The 15,759-nt window shown below is 37.7% G+C and overlaps 1 protein-coding gene across 1 annotated transcript; it reads left to right on the top strand.

Moving 5' to 3' along the window:
- Positions 1-639: 639 nt before the first annotated feature.
- Positions 640-2,822, top strand: LOC135079157 (superkiller complex protein 8-like). The gene is made up of 7 exons (XM_063973744.1): positions 640-819; positions 894-1,006; positions 1,083-1,249; positions 1,444-1,679; positions 1,900-2,087; positions 2,427-2,598; positions 2,688-2,822. The coding sequence occupies exons 1-7, from the start codon at positions 802-804 to the stop codon at positions 2,775-2,777; spliced, it is 984 nt and encodes a 327-aa protein (XP_063829814.1). The 5' UTR covers positions 640-801; the 3' UTR covers positions 2,778-2,822.
- The last annotated feature ends 12,937 nt before the right edge of the window (positions 2,823-15,759 follow it).

Below are 15,759 nucleotides of genomic sequence, written 5' to 3'. Positions count from 1 at the left end.
CATTCATCAGTGATTATTTAATCATGTAACCTTAGTAATAACGAATATCATAAAAGAGAACACCGGCTCGTGTACAGTTCTCGTATATAGCCACACATTTTGAACGTTTTGATATCATAAATATTAATGTAAATTGGCATAATGAGTTTGGATTGTTTCTTGAGTAAAATCACTTTTCCATAATGCCCAATTAACCAAATCATGCGTTTATTATTCATAATTTTCACATTTACCGTAACATAAACATAAATCTTAATGTATCATATATAATTCAATATAAATAGAAATTGAACTCGATTAATCATTATGTTAACAACACTACTATCCATAGACAAAATATATTTGTAACTTTCATATTATCAGTCTTGGCACTTATCGTATTTAGCCAATTAGATTCTTCAAGAGGAAATGTAGCATAAAAATATGGATTGTATTGAATTGCTAACTGAAATAATTTCGATATTATTGGTTAATGTTAGTGGAAATCGAGCTTAAGAGTAAAGCTCAAAGCTAAATAAAACCAAAAAAAATTGAACTGCCACTCTTTGTTGCTCTGTGGTTGCAGCACGTCAATGCACAGATTAGAGAGCTCTAATCCATATCCTCTAATCCATATCTGTGTCCAAATCTGTGTTAGAGAGTATGTGTCAATGTCAATTTGCTTGCTACTGTCAAAAATAGCGAGTTTTCGTGTTTGTGTTTTTTGATTTGATTGTATTTTGTGATCTTTAACTTTAATTTTATTGGACGATACAATTCCTAATATTAAGGCACCTATAATTTACAATCACTTAAAGAAACATGTCTATCACTACACTGGTAATCAAAAATTTTGTTAAAGTTATTACACGACCCACCGGCATTCTGTTTTCAATATTGTTTGGTTTTTTCAGTACTATTTACAACTAAAAAAAGAAAATGCTCATGAAGATTCTGTTTGGTGCTGTGGATGGAGTAAAATTGGTAACGAGAAGCCCAAAGACGATGAAAATGTTGAGCAATCTCAGTAAGTATTTTATAACCTTACCATCCATCATCCAGCGCAGTGTTGCAGTGAAACATTATGTATTATTTAATTTTAGGGACTCTAATCATTCGCAAGAAGCCGCAGAAACCTATGTAATCACTGGAGGTCTTGATGACCTGATTAAGATATGGCAGTTGGAAAATGGTAAACTTGAATTGAAACATAAACTAGAAGGCCATTCGCTTGGAGTTATCTCAGTTGCCGTAAGCCCCGACGGAAAAAGTAAGCCCGATTACACATTAATTTATAGTACAGTTTTTTGTAGGTATGATCTACTCATTACTTGTTTGTTGTGTCATGTCTCTTTTATTTTAAAATAATAATTTAAAATCAACATTGGCAAAACCAGTGTGCTTCAAATACGCAGCATTGAAGCTATTAGGCAGAATAATCAAGAGAACCAACTTTTTTTTCAGCTCTAGCCAGTAGTTCCCAAGATTCATCACTAATACTTTGGGATATTGCATCTGGTGATAAAATAAAGACAATGGAAACTGGGTCAACAGATGTGTGGACTTTAGACTTTTCCCCCGATGGCAAGCATGTTATTTCAGGAAGCAATGCTGGCAAGATATTGATTTTTAGTGTGGAGACTGGGAAGCAAGAACAGACCTTGGATACTAGAGGAAAATTCACACTGAGTGTAGCCTATGTAAGTTTTTTTTATAGTTTTACTAGAAATATTTATATATTTTGTACAATATCTTGTAAGCAACAATATTTTACCCATGGTACTGACCCTACTGCATTCTTTTCAATGACTGAAGTCTGCAGAGAAACAACTTTTAAAAATTTTGAGTGGTTTAACCATCATGAACTAACAGAGTAGTAAAACAGGCCCTTTAATAACTTTCAATTATGAATATTTTCAGAGCCCCGATGGCAAGTATATTGCCAGTGGAGCGTTGGATGGCATCATCAACATATTCGATGTTGCACAGGGCAAGATCAAGCACACACTAGAAGGGCATGCTATGCCGATCCGCAGCTTATGTTTCTCTCCCGACTCACAACTCCTTTTGACTGCCTCTGATGATGGGCATATGAAACTGTATGATGTGTAAGTGTAATTCTTCTTTCTACATAATGGTAACTTGTGTACAGACTTATGCTGTGGGAATAGGTGCTATTACAGATTTATGCTGAGGGAATAGGTGCTATTACAGACTTACGATGTGGGAATAGGTGCTATTACAGACTTATGCTGTGGGAATAGGTGCTATTACAGACTTATGCTGTTGGAATAGGTGCTATTACAGTCTTATGCTGTGGGGAATAGGTTCTATTAGACTTATGCTGTGGGGAATAGGTGCTATTTTGCTTCAAAAATTTATAGACTGTTTCTATACTTCCTATGTGTGAATAAAATTCTTCAAAACGATTCTACTATCATTTCCAGGGTCCATGCAAACTTAGCAGGCACGCTGTCAGGGCATGCATCCTGGGTGCTTTCTGTAGCATTTGCTCCTGACGGCAAGCGGTTTGTGTCAGGCAGTGCTGACCGGACCGTGCGTGTTTGGGATCTTGACAGCATGCAGTGCCAAAATGTGTTCAAAGAGCATACTGACCAGGTAAAACTGGAATATTATTGTTTTCAATTTTTTAAAGCTATATCACCATGAAATCGTAGCCTGACTGTACATATTTTTTTATGTTTCAGGTGTGGGGAGTTAAATTCAATGCAGAAAGCAACAAAATTGTATCAGTTTCAGAAGATAAAAGTGTAAATATTTATGACTGCCCATTATAGCGAGTTATAATAATGTGTATTGTAATATAATGTACTTTTTAAGGACTAATTGTTTTTTATTTCTTATTATAAATAGGTATGTAAATGCAAAAATGGGGGGGGTGCGCGATTGTCTTTCAATCTTCGAATTGGTAGGTAACCCCTCATCTGGGCAACTGGCTGACGAGCCCTAACACGTCTTTTTAGCTCGTCCCACATGTGCTCAACGGGGTTCATGTCTGGGCTTCTGGCTGGCCAGTCCATAACTGTGATGTTCACATCCCGAAGATATTCCCTGACGATGCCGGCCGCATGGGCTCTTGCATTACCATACATAAAAAGGAAATTTGGGCCCACATAGTCCGCGTATGGTATCACGTGAGGTTCTAAGCACTCACGAATGTACCTTTCAGCATTTAATGTTGGCAGCCGTGGTCCTGTAACAACCTCAAGTTGAGTTTTGCCGCTCGCGGATATACCGCTCCAGACAGTCCATGAGCCACCGCCATAAGCAACGCTCTCTTCAAAGCAGCATTCGCAGCATTGTGCGAAACGCCCTCCCTTACATCGGTAGACCTTTTTCCTTCCATCATTGCCATGTTACATTATCGTAGCATAAATATTTACGAAGATACAGATGTGTCAGCTGGGGACACGTGTCCTCAGCCTACACACAGAAAACAACTCATAGGTATGAAGTTCTAATGGGTCTAAATGAATGACTGAGAGGTTTGATGACTCTAATTAGGCTTTTATTGATGGTATACTTGGAATTGCTCTAGGGCAGGGATGGCGAACCTTTATGTCTCAACGTGCCACTTTTCCGAAAAAAATATTTGATGTAGTGTAGTCATAGACGTGCCATCAAATAACACCTAATGCTATCAATGAGGAGTATAGATAGTACAAGTTAAATTTTGTGATTGGTGGCGTGCCCTAAATATTGTGGCGCGTGCCATTGGTTCGCCATCCCTGCCAAAGAATATATTTACTCTGACGAGAAGAACGGCGACTCCCTAAAAAAAAACTGGACTTTTCTTAACGCCATCTAGTGAGTGACTTTGGTACTAACTTATTATCATGAAATATCATTGATCATGACATAAAAGATTAATATTATGTCATTGATTTTATGTTCTACCATTATATAATGCAAAAACTTTTCAGAGGTAACTAAGCCCGTCAATAAGATGAAGAAAATGATACTCAAAACAATTAGAAACACATTATTCTCTTTATTAAATATGATGTCTCGTGTTTTTATAAAATCATCAATCAAGCATCGCATAATCGAATGTGAAAAGATATTTTGCATAACTCACTATAGTCCGATTTTTAATTCGACGGAATTCTGACAGCTGTCATTTTTTGACAATTCAGATGTAATAAGCCTTTTTTGCTTTGAATTATTAATAGTACAAGTTTTACAAAACAATAAAACTTGTATTATTGAGCAGAGACGATGCACAGCATCTGGTGAGAGATGCGTCTACTTCCGGTGTAGTTTTTTAGCATTTTATACCTTAAATGACGTCATTTCCGCAATTATTTAATAGGAATTGATTTGACTTACTTCCGTTTGCCGCCATTTTAGTCACCTGGGGGCGAGCTTGCTCGGAGTTCTTCATAGAGAGCTCACCAGGAGGCCTTCTTGGGATGCTGTGCATCGTCTCTGCTCAATAATACAAGTTTTATTGTTTTGTAAAACTTGTACTATTATTCGGCATGTGACGATGCACAGCATCTGGTGAGAGACTTGTTTATTAGCTCCTGGTGACTACTTACCAATGGCGCTATGTGATGAAAGTTTTCGAGTTTCTGTAACAGAACTAGATTAGAACATGATTAATTTCAGGGTATTAACATGTTTTGTTCTAGCACATGCACAGTGAGAGCAGCACTAATATCACAAAGTAGGAGGGTTTGTACTTTTGTATGTTTGAAATGAATAAACTGGAAAGCTACTGAACTGAATTCAGAAATTCTTTCCTCATTAAAATGCAGATTGAGTGTGTATTGATATAATTTGCCCGTATGGCAGTAAGATTCATGCGAGTCATCAACATAAGTTTATAATACAGCCGTACGATGTGATTGAAGAGTATCCAACATGCATGCTTTAGATCTGTTGATTGAAAGTTATTAATTAAATAATATGTTATTTGGTGTATCGGTCGTAGATCAGTTAATAAAAGTGTCTGCCTTATAATATTGCTATTATTGTTCTGCCTACACCAATATCTCATCAAATAATTTCATCTATATGGCTAAATATCACCCAAATTAAAGATGCCAGAACGAAGTCAACAATGCCAGGAGAGGTTTTAAATCTAACATCCTTTATACTGTTTTTATCCATGTAGATTCCTAGCATTACTTGGTGTTGAAAAAATAAATAAATAATGTGTTATTATATTCCGCTGTTCGCCTCTGCTCGCCTGATTCCAGTAACTTACGCAACCGTAACAAGGGCATACCTATGTTGTTTTTTGGGATTTGCTGTCATTTTTCCCAGTTGTTTGTATGATGCCGTAACGGTGCCGAACTTACTCGTAGGTCAAGGTTTATTAACTTAATCTTGAAATTATTCAGGTGAGACTATGTTTTGTCATGTCTGCAGCTGATGTAGATGGTAGGAGAAAAATATACATATTAAGCTAGTCTACGAGAAGCCTCGTAAAGGTCACATTTTAGATACCTACTGTTGGGTTTAAGGCCTTTATCAGGAAGTGAAATTGGTTAAGCTTTTATGCTTAGTAAGAAAATTAAAGTTATCTTTAATATAGTTTTAGATTAGTAATACCAGCCCCCCTAGACAAGTAGCACTTTTTGATCGAATCGAAAATTGGATACGTTATAACTTCATATAGAAAAAAAGAAGGCTAATCGACCATCCCTCGACCGGTTCGCGACTCTAAAGTAAATTTTGTCTAGACCCACAGGGCATAAAGGTAGTAGAAGAGTAGATAAACGATTTAGTCTAGCAAATAAATCTTGCTGTCGAGCTTCAAGAGGTAAGTATATAGCTACGACTGTTTTCCTTAGGCCATTAGTTTAACCACCAAGGCCAGGTTATTTTATAAGTTTTTAAAGTGGATTTTTGCCAGGTATGTTTTAGGAACGATACCTTATTACCCCCAACTCAACATACTAAAAAAATTACATGTTACCTGATCCTGACGTGGAGGTCACCATGTGGTAAGAACATGGTGGAGATTCTGTATTTTGAGGGTCGGCTTCGAACCCTAAGAAAAGAGCTGAGAAAAGCCAGAAAGGTCATTTCGAGGTGCTAAGCAGGTACCTTTTGCTGTGGTGAGAAACGGGACAGCAAAGATTTAGCCTAGTTTACCACCATAGCCACCCTGGTTGAAGTCGTTGCAAAGGCTGCTGGTGAATCTCTGTGGGGTCTCTGGATATCCAGTTTCCCAAACTTTTGGAATATTTACCTTTGGATTTGAACCCAGGAGATGCCACTAAGTAGGTTGTTTTCCCCGTAAATCGACCTAGATCGTCAGATAAATTTGATTGAATCGACCTGGGAGATAATATTTTGCGCTGTCAGAGCTATTTTTACCCGACTGAACCGAAAGGAGGTGATGTTTTTCAAGTTGAAAAGTTAGAGAGACAGTTCCAATAGAGGCTCTGAATGTGCCCCTTCCTCCCTTAGTTTCGAGTATAGGCTATGCTTTGATTGTCCGATAGCAAAATTAGTGAACGCACATGAAATGAATGAAAGAATGAGAAATCCCCCATCGCTGATTATGATTCTGATATTTTGTAGACATCCAGATTGTTGTTAAGAGATGCTGAGCTGGAGTCTTGTGTATTGGATCGGTTGTGTGGGGTCGAGTTGTGATGAGCCCTCACTGGAGATCAAGCTTACCATTATAGGCACTTGTTGGGTCGTATAGATTTCGTATTTACCGACTAAATCCTTAGAGATGACGACTTGTTGAACCTGAGTTCACGTAATTGACAAGGTTTAAAGTGTTCCAGAAGATAAAATGTTACACACTAACCTTCCGTTCTAGTAGTTGCTGTCTCGTCTGGTTTGTCAAAGGTGACGAGGTTTAGTAAGTAGTTTGTGATTGTATTAATGTTTTTCGGTATGCAGTAGAGAACGAGAGATTGATAATTTTAGGGTACCTTGACAAGACATGCGGAGAGGCCCGCGGTGTCTCTGTGATCGGTATCTGCATCCAGATTTAGAATTTAGCATTCAACTACTTCAGATCAGATCAATACTTACATAATTGTATCTACTGATTAGGACGTTTAATAGAATAGGTTGTTTGGTCTGTCCTTCTTGCGAAGGAATATTGTGAGGAGCAGGCTCATGCTGAGCGGTGCCTTATCTGGTAATTTCAGCACCTGTTTTAACAGGATTTCGGTTTATTTGGTCAGCGTTAGACAGTCAAGAGTGTTAAAACTAGAGATGAAACGGATAGTGGTTTGGCCGGATACCGGATACCGGATATCCGGCGAGCTGCTAGGCCGGATAGCCGGATATCCGGCGGCCGGATAGTTGGCCCATTGTCTCGTTGTATGTCGTGACGAGTTTAGCGCCACACAGGTGCTTCGAACGCGACCAGTGGGTCTAGTAGACTAGACAAGTCACACTTTTCGAAAATCGAATTCGTCCAAATAGGATGTCAGATTTTGCCACTTGTCTAGGGGGCAGATCAATTCGGGCGACTCATGATGAGTGTGTGGTTGAACAGGGAAAATTAAATTAGTTTACTTGCTGCGTAATCTGACTGAACTGCATCATGTCATCAGACCATCAGTGAAAAAAAGAACGCCCATTTTAATTGGCTATATTTCGACATTAACAGATATTTGTTTATTTAGTATTTGTCATTAGAGTGAAAAGCCCAGAAAAAGAAATTAGTTTTTTGAAAGGCCTTAATATGGCTTTTTTTGTAACTTTTTGGACTTTAAATAAAAGCCGTCATTATTATAAGACCCAGAACAGACGGTGAAACACAACTGCAACGAAACTGCAACTTTCTGATGATTCTGATAGTGTCCGACCGAAACTAGTTTTACGACCGAAACCGAAACCGAAAACGAATTTCGGCAACGGTGTCTATTTCGGCCGAAACCGAAACCGAAACCAAAACTTCCTTACAAGGCTCATATTTTGAGGGAAAAATAAAGAAAACGTTATTTTAATCAGTCAGTCTTTATTGTTTTCTCTTTAAATTACATTAAAATTGAACTTATAAAGCGCCTTTTTACTCTAAAAGGTATCAAATTATGTATTAAAAAATAAAAAGAAGGATTTATAGTCTAGATTTTTTTTAATTACTCGCAATATTCAGGACATCTACATAACCCGTCCCATGTTCGGGTCTTTTACCTTAATAATTTTTCAAAACAAAATTGGTAGTACGTAAGTTAGTATCTACTGTACTTGCCACTTGGATACCTTGGTGATAAATACTAAAATGAACTTTGAAACTCTGAATCCACAATGAAATGCACTATAGTCATTACTAACTACCTAACTAATGTTTGTTTACGTATAGCATTTGCGAACCAAAAAAAATATAGGTTAGATTAAACTTGATTATACATACTTTTATCAGTCATATTGAATATTTTTTTTTGATGTTTACTACCAGCTCTTATAACGACATAAAACGGGATAAAAGTTACCAAATTCAAAATAAATCACTCGAAAACTCGCCACCACAACAAAACAAAACTAACAGCAAACAAACAAGCGAGCGAATCACGACATTGGCTCTGATCGGACTCATTCACTCATTCAACGCGCCGAACATGCCCGATAACAGCGCGGAAACTCCCGAATGCACATTCGGTTTCGGTCGTAGTTTCGGCAAGTTTGCCGCCGAAAACGAAACTAAACCGAAACTCGTGTTTTTACCGAAAACGAAACCGAAACCGAACATTCGGTCGGACACTAGATTCTGATGAATGAAACTGAAACTGAAAGTTTCAAACTGGTCGCGTCATGTGTGGTCTCTCAACGGACGCTATGGCAGAAATTTAGATGCAACTTAAAAGTAACTAAGTAAGTAGCAGTTGCAGTTTCGTTGCAGTTGCGTTTCACCGTCTGTTCTGGGCCTTAGTCTTTTTATTGATATTTACCTCAAAGATTAATGTATTTCATTTTATTATAGAAAATTGTCGTAGTTTTTTAATATCCGGTATCCGGCCGGATAGTGAGTTACTATCCGGTATCCGGCCGGATAGTAAATTTAGGCCGGATATCCGGCCTACCGGATAGTTACCGGATATCCGTTTCATCTCTAGTTAAAACGCTGAATAAAGCACGGCGTTGAAGGGACAAGCACCGGCTTGGAGGTGAATGGCAGACGCATCCCTGGAACCATTGTCAGATAACAGGTTGACCTCCGCAGTCTGATGACGCCTGCCACTGCCTAGGATACGCTCAAAGGCAGCCTCCGTAGAATTTGCTGAGTGGAAAGTCACTTGACTTTGCTATTCTTATTTGGTCAGCGCTAGACAGTCAAGAGTGTTGAGACGCTGAATAAAGCACGGCGTTGCAGGTGCAGGGGCAAGCACCGGCTTGGAGGTGAATAGCAGACGCATCCCTGGAACCATTGTCAGGTAACAGGTTGACCTCCGCAGTCTGATGACGCCTACCACTGCCTAAGATACGCTCAAAGGCAGCCTCCGTAGAATTTGCTGAGTGGAAAGTCACTTGACTTTGCTATTATTATTTGGTCAGCGCTAGACAGTCAAGAGTGTTAAGACGCTGAATAAAGCACGGCGTTGCAGGGGCAAGCATCGGCTTGGAGGTGAATGGCAGACGCATCCCTGGAACCGTTGTCAGGTAAAAGGTTGACCTCCGCAGAATGATGACGCCTGCCAATGCCCAAGATAGGCCGGTATCATTTGACTTATTGGTCGTCAAGGGGACCTGAAGGGACTGATTTGGAATCCTTGGCTTTTTGTTCTAAATCAAAGGGAGTTATTTTGAGGCTTATGTATTTGCTTTAAAGATAATAAGATGTGTAGGTAAAGGTTACTTACTTATTAGTATTTGACGATTTGTAAGAACTAATTTAATCAGTCTAAGCAAATAAAGATATTATTATGTTTTGATTTTGCTTGAAGTGACCGGCTAGAGAACCAAGGTCGGATTATTTTGTAGATATCACTAGTACGAGCACAGGGTGATTTTGCCGAACAAAAATCCAGCACTGGGAGGGTGCTCCTCGCACAATGCTTATTAGGAATTTTAGCCAGGATACGCTCGTGACATGTTCAAATTCAAAAACGTTTATTGCATGTCACATTACAATTTATATGTTGTTGCAAAATAAAAGTATACATGTTTGATGCACTTAGCACATTTTTTCATACTTATTAAGCTTCTTGATTTGCAAAAAACATTAGAATTTATTAAGAAACTCGTACCAGAAAGAGTTATCGTTCGATTGTGGTGATGCTAACAACGTATTTTGATTGGTAATGTTTGCGATTGGGGCTGACGGGGCTGCCGTTAAAATTGTATAAGATGGTTGTGGGTACGTTATTCAATCTATTTATACAATATAGAGATTCGCGAGAATGCTCATTTGATCGAAAAGAGTGTTAAAGCTATCAGAATCCCACGTACCTCGTTTCATCCGTTTTGAATCTCGCCGGGGTCCGAGTTTCTCCGGTATCCGACGCTCTGGGTCCACCTGCTCGTCGTCCGGAAGACACTCGTCCCCTTTGGCGCCGACCACCATCACGTACATGTCGTTCGCGGTCACACACGCGCGGTCAATTGCACTTTTTAATTTTAAACTTAGTATTAGAACGTTGAGAAATAAATTATTTCAGTAAAAATCTGAGCAGAGTTTCTGCTTACGATGTTGCTAGTTTGGAAGTTAAAGACGCTATGAAGAACTCCGAGCAAGCTCGCCCCCAGGTGACTAAAATGGCGGCAAACGGAAGTAAGTCAAATCAATTCCTATTAAATAATTGCGGAAATGACGTCATTTAAGGTATAAAATGCTAAAAAACTACACCGGAAGTAGACGCATCTCTCACCAGATGCTGTGCATCGTCACATGCCGAATAATAAATAATATGAAATGAAATTTCATCAACTACAACTTACAAGAATGAACTATTGTTTGTTTCGTGAATTCAATGTACACTAATTATTATGTACATTTTAGAGAGTAAATAGAAAAAAACGTGTTTTTAACACAGTAAAACAACATATTAACATAAACGAAAATATGTATTGATCATCAATCATCATTATCGTCATCATCCCTTCGGCCGTGTATGATACCAGAGTTTGGTAACCAGTATCATACGAAGAAAAAATGATCGTCGTAGGATACTGGTATCCAAGTGATAGGATTTTTTACTTTTCTGATACCCTTCATCATGTTTGGTAACCAGTATCCAGTAAGGAATATAACATTCTGCCTATGAAACCAACTCGGCAAAACTGTGTTAAGCAAGGGTAGTTCCCAATTCAACACTAAGATGAGAACCCTAACTGGTTATGTCATTATCCACTTCTGGTTATATTATTGTCCTTTTTCATCCGAGTAAAAGCCATCGGATCGCATTCTGTACCTACGCTTATTGTAAAACCCTTGCTTTGTTGAAAACATACAAGAAAACAAGGAAATAGTTCAACTGTGAATCGTTTATTACCTACAACCTATTGGAATAAAATGGCGAAATGATTTCGATACAATGTCGAACACTAATTTCGTTTTCATTTAGCTGAGATATGGCGTCATTTATTTCTTCAGCAATTTCTTTGAACTCTCGGCTTAGTTTCGATTTTCTTTTGTATATGTATAATATACATTACGGTGGTTTCTTTTCTTAAAATGTCTAAGAGTTGTGCCAATGTCGGTCTTTTACGTCCAATATATCTGTTAAGGCGACTGTGCCAACCTTCTATATTATTGGTAGTACGTATTTTATATGATGAATAACAGCAAATTTTTTCGAAGTCATTCTTTGCCATCCATTGGTTATTGAAATATTTGTTAAACCTATGAGGACTTATTTAACAAACCCATCATAATAGTAGATTGGACATTTTGGGAATTGGACGTTTCGGGAACTGGACATTGCAGGAATTAGACATTTCGGGAATTGGACATTTTGGGAATTTGACATTCCGGGAATTGGACATTTTGAAAACGTTGGACATTTTGGGAATTGGACATTCTGAACCTGAAGGGTAGTAAAACCATGTACCGTCAGATAAAATATGCTTGTACTTTACCGTTGATGCAGCACGTTGATTGCAAAATAGTAGAATCTTCTTGTCGTCATCACTAAATTCTGCCAACAAGAACTTTTTGAATTTATCGAGTACTACGGCTTCAATCGAAGATTTGCTTCTCAATCTTGGTGCTCCTAATACTTTTATTTCTTTCGTTGTACAATCCCGTTTTGATGTTTTGGAATTTAGGAATTTCCCGTACAAAGTCAAGTCCTGCCTCTTCCAGGCTAAACACCATGTTGTCATATTGTTTTTGAATACTATCAAAATAATAACTACATTTTTCTTTCAAATTCTCTCTTTCAATATTTTATTACTTGCAAAGTCTTGTTTGCAGGTTTCCTTGTGAGTTTTGATCAGTTACATACGAGGAAATATTAAGTACTCACTTGTAATTATTTGATATTTTCCTGAGCTGATACTCGGTTACATAAAATGAAAAATCCCTATCACTTGGATACCAGTATCCTACGACGATCATTTTTTCTTCGTACGATACTGGTTACCAAACTTTGGTATCATACACGGCCGAAGGGGTCATCATAATCAACTTGGATAATAAAATTGGCATCTTGTTAAATTGATTATTTTATGAAGCTAAGATTTTATTAACAAAAGGATTTTCATAAAAAAGGTTTGTAACCCATGGATTATTGGCTAGGGAGTCCAGTAATAGAAAAATAATTTCCCAATTTTTTTTGTAACTTCTAAAATCTGATAATAAAAATTCAAATAACCATTTGGATATGATCAGTACATTTTTAAGCCTTAGTTTTTTAAGTGAAACCTTAAATTCAAGAAAGGATTATTTTTTAATTTGTGAAAATGCTCTCCATCCTTAGTGGGAATGTTTCAATGTTGGCAACACTTCAGAAATGTCAAAATTCCGTCGAATTAAAAATCAGAGTTTAGGCATAACATGAATCCTAAATTCCTAAAGTTTATTTCTAAAAAAATTCAAGTCGCGTAATAGGATGATGTGTTAGTCTTGTTATTCTTTAGCATGACTTTGAAGCATAATTAATGTTATGTTATAATTATTATATTAGTACCCATTGTGCATATTTCGAAAGCTTGTTCTGGCACATTAGTGACTACCTAAACACGAAACATTGAATCGTATTCTACGTAGACCGATTTAGATGCTGAGTGTAGCGAGTGAGAACAGACAAGCGAAGCGAGTCACCGACGGCCCGTGCGAAGGGTGCGAAGCGAGACAAGATGCGTACATGTATAGTTCCAAAATACTGGACTGTCCTGTCGATGACATTGACAGTGGGGCGCCACCGTCAATACCGGATCGCTGGTTCAGATTTTTGCTATGTTGGAAACCATATAGTTGAACGATGGTAGCGCCCCCCTGTCATTGAGTTTGGTGGGACAGTTCAGCGTGGGTCATCTATAGCATGCCTGTGGGTCTAGACAAAGTGCAATTATAATCGCAAACCAGTCGAAAAGTGGTCGAAAAGCCCCTTTTTTGTATGGAATTTGACGGATTCGATTTTCGATTCGATCAAAAAGTGCGTTTTGTCTAGGGGGGCTGCTTACCGATTAATGTCAGTATTATAGTATTTACTGTATTAAGAATAGACTCGAGCCTATGATAGGTCCAAACATTGAGTTTCAACCACAGATAAGGATAGATGCAGCATGTGTCAAAAATTGTATGAAGCCGAGCGTGCCACTTTTTAAACGTCATTAGTGTCATTTTAGCGAATTTTAGTGATTGCCGCAACGTAAAAGTAATCGTATCATCGTACTGCATTCGCAAAGTCATCGAATGATATCGTGTGACTCGATTCAAAAATTAATTAATTCCGATAAAACTGATATTTTGTTAAATTTATAGCTAGTCTGACTGTGGATTAAAATAATTTTGTAGCGGTAGACGTTATTCTACAATTCTACATTATTAATTTGCAAATAATATTTTTGTTGTGCCTAATGTTTATGAAAGTAATGATCGTTATTCCATTATGTTAAATTTCTTTTCTTCTTTTACTACTAGTAATTCATACTTAATTCCATACTTTTAAATATCCTAGTAAGTAAATGACCTAGTTTCATAAAATAAAGACTATTTTACTCAAGCTTTTTAAGTCATGTACCTAGTTTTGAAGATATTTCTGAACGACAAAATCTCGGGCGTCGTATACATAGACTAGTAATAGTGTATACTGCGATCACTGACCTAACTTCTTGATTTGTATATTTCGACGTTATACAGTGCACTCTGTCTTCCGCGATCACTGATCTAACTTGTTTTATAATTCTTCTACTGCTACTTTATTCTAATTAATTACATATTTGTTACTCGTTGCTGTTAATTACAATTCTCAATCCGTAAATAATTTCTTCTCTCTACCGTGTTCGTACTACTGTCCTCGTAAAATCATCGTATCCGATTGTTGTAATCGGATTACATGAACATCACTCGACCATGTATGTCCATTTGGACATATCGGAATGGCACGCTTTGACTAGCAACTTGCTGTATAGTTCCAAAATATTGGACTGTCCTATCGATGACATTGACAGTGGGGCGCCACCGTCAATACCGGATCGCTGGTTCCGATTTTTGCCATGTTGGAAACCATATAGTTGAACGATGGTAGCGCCCCTCTGTCATTGAGTTTGGTGGGACAGTTCAGTGGGTCTAGACAAAGTGCAAATTATAATCGCAAACCAGTCGCAAAGTGGTCGAAAAGCCCCTTTTTTGTATGGAGTTTTGACGGATTCGATTTTCGATTCGATCAAAAAGTGCGTTTTGTCTAGGGGGGCAGCTTGGGTCATCTATATCTACTCTAATCCATATCTGTGGTTTCAACAGATCACCTAAGCAGATCACAGACTTGAATCTTGAGTTTGAATCGAGTTACTTTTGCTTTATATGGTAGTGTGTGTATGTGTGGTAATAGTTAGACAAAGGTGAGATTAATGCGCTAGCTTTTTTCCTTATTAGTTAGATAAAAATAGATAACAAAATGATATATTTTTTTTACCTGATAGATTCGATTATACATAATTTTCATAATATTGTATAATGATAAAGTAATTTAAAACATTATGACGTACATTAGTAAATGAAGCAGATTAAAAATAAGATATAAGGAAGTAAGAAATAACGATTACTTAATTGATATGTAGAATCAAAAACTAATCATGAACGATGTTTAGTGATGATAAATCGATTCGAATTTGGAGAATTGCTTGCAGTCCGAGCCTCAGAGCGAACGGTCACGATTGCCTTACTGCAGTTACTACTGTTGATCCTAAATCCCAACTGGATTTGTAGTTTTCATCATCATTGCTCAGGACTTCCACTCTTAAACAAAGGCCTCCTCAAAACGTGTCGAGATGTCTAACTATGTATTTGACACTGGCCATTGTGCAAACTGCACAAAGCTATAGTCTGGTCTGCGAGCTGCTGTCGCGCTTGCTCACTCACTGCGGCTGCCCGTCGCTCAGTCGCGACAGCAATATATATATTTTAGCTAGGACATGGCTAGGACCAAACGAAACTGAAAATACAAGGTGGGCCAATAGATGTGTCCAGAAGTGTATTTATCAGATTGAATTAAAATGAAAGAAAGATGAAAGTTTGAGATTTGAACCTTTTGAAACAGATTTCATTGTTGAAAATCAAAATCGCTTGTCGCTGCGATCGGCTCTACTAAATTTCTGAACGTTATCAAGTACTATCACTGTCAATATGAATTACTTTTCTCTATGAATATGACATTTGTGGTGACATTGAGC

Source organism: Ostrinia nubilalis, chromosome 16 (assembly GCF_963855985.1).
Source record: "Ostrinia nubilalis chromosome 16, ilOstNubi1.1, whole genome shotgun sequence".
NCBI classification, from domain to species: Eukaryota; Metazoa; Arthropoda; class Insecta; order Lepidoptera; family Crambidae; genus Ostrinia; species Ostrinia nubilalis.
The sequence above is the reverse complement of the archived record's forward strand: the minus strand, read 5'-3'. Positions and strand labels throughout refer to the sequence as shown.

Bases quoted from the DNA above. Each gene is read 5' to 3' on its own strand.
- LOC135079157 (XM_063973744.1), top strand. The intron at 1,007-1,082 runs GTAAGTATTTTA...ATTTAATTTTAG, and splicing joins GAAAATGTTGAGCAATCTCA to GGACTCTAATCATTCGCAAG. The intron at 1,680-1,899 runs GTAAGTTTTTTT...GAATATTTTCAG, and splicing joins TCACACTGAGTGTAGCCTAT to AGCCCCGATGGCAAGTATAT.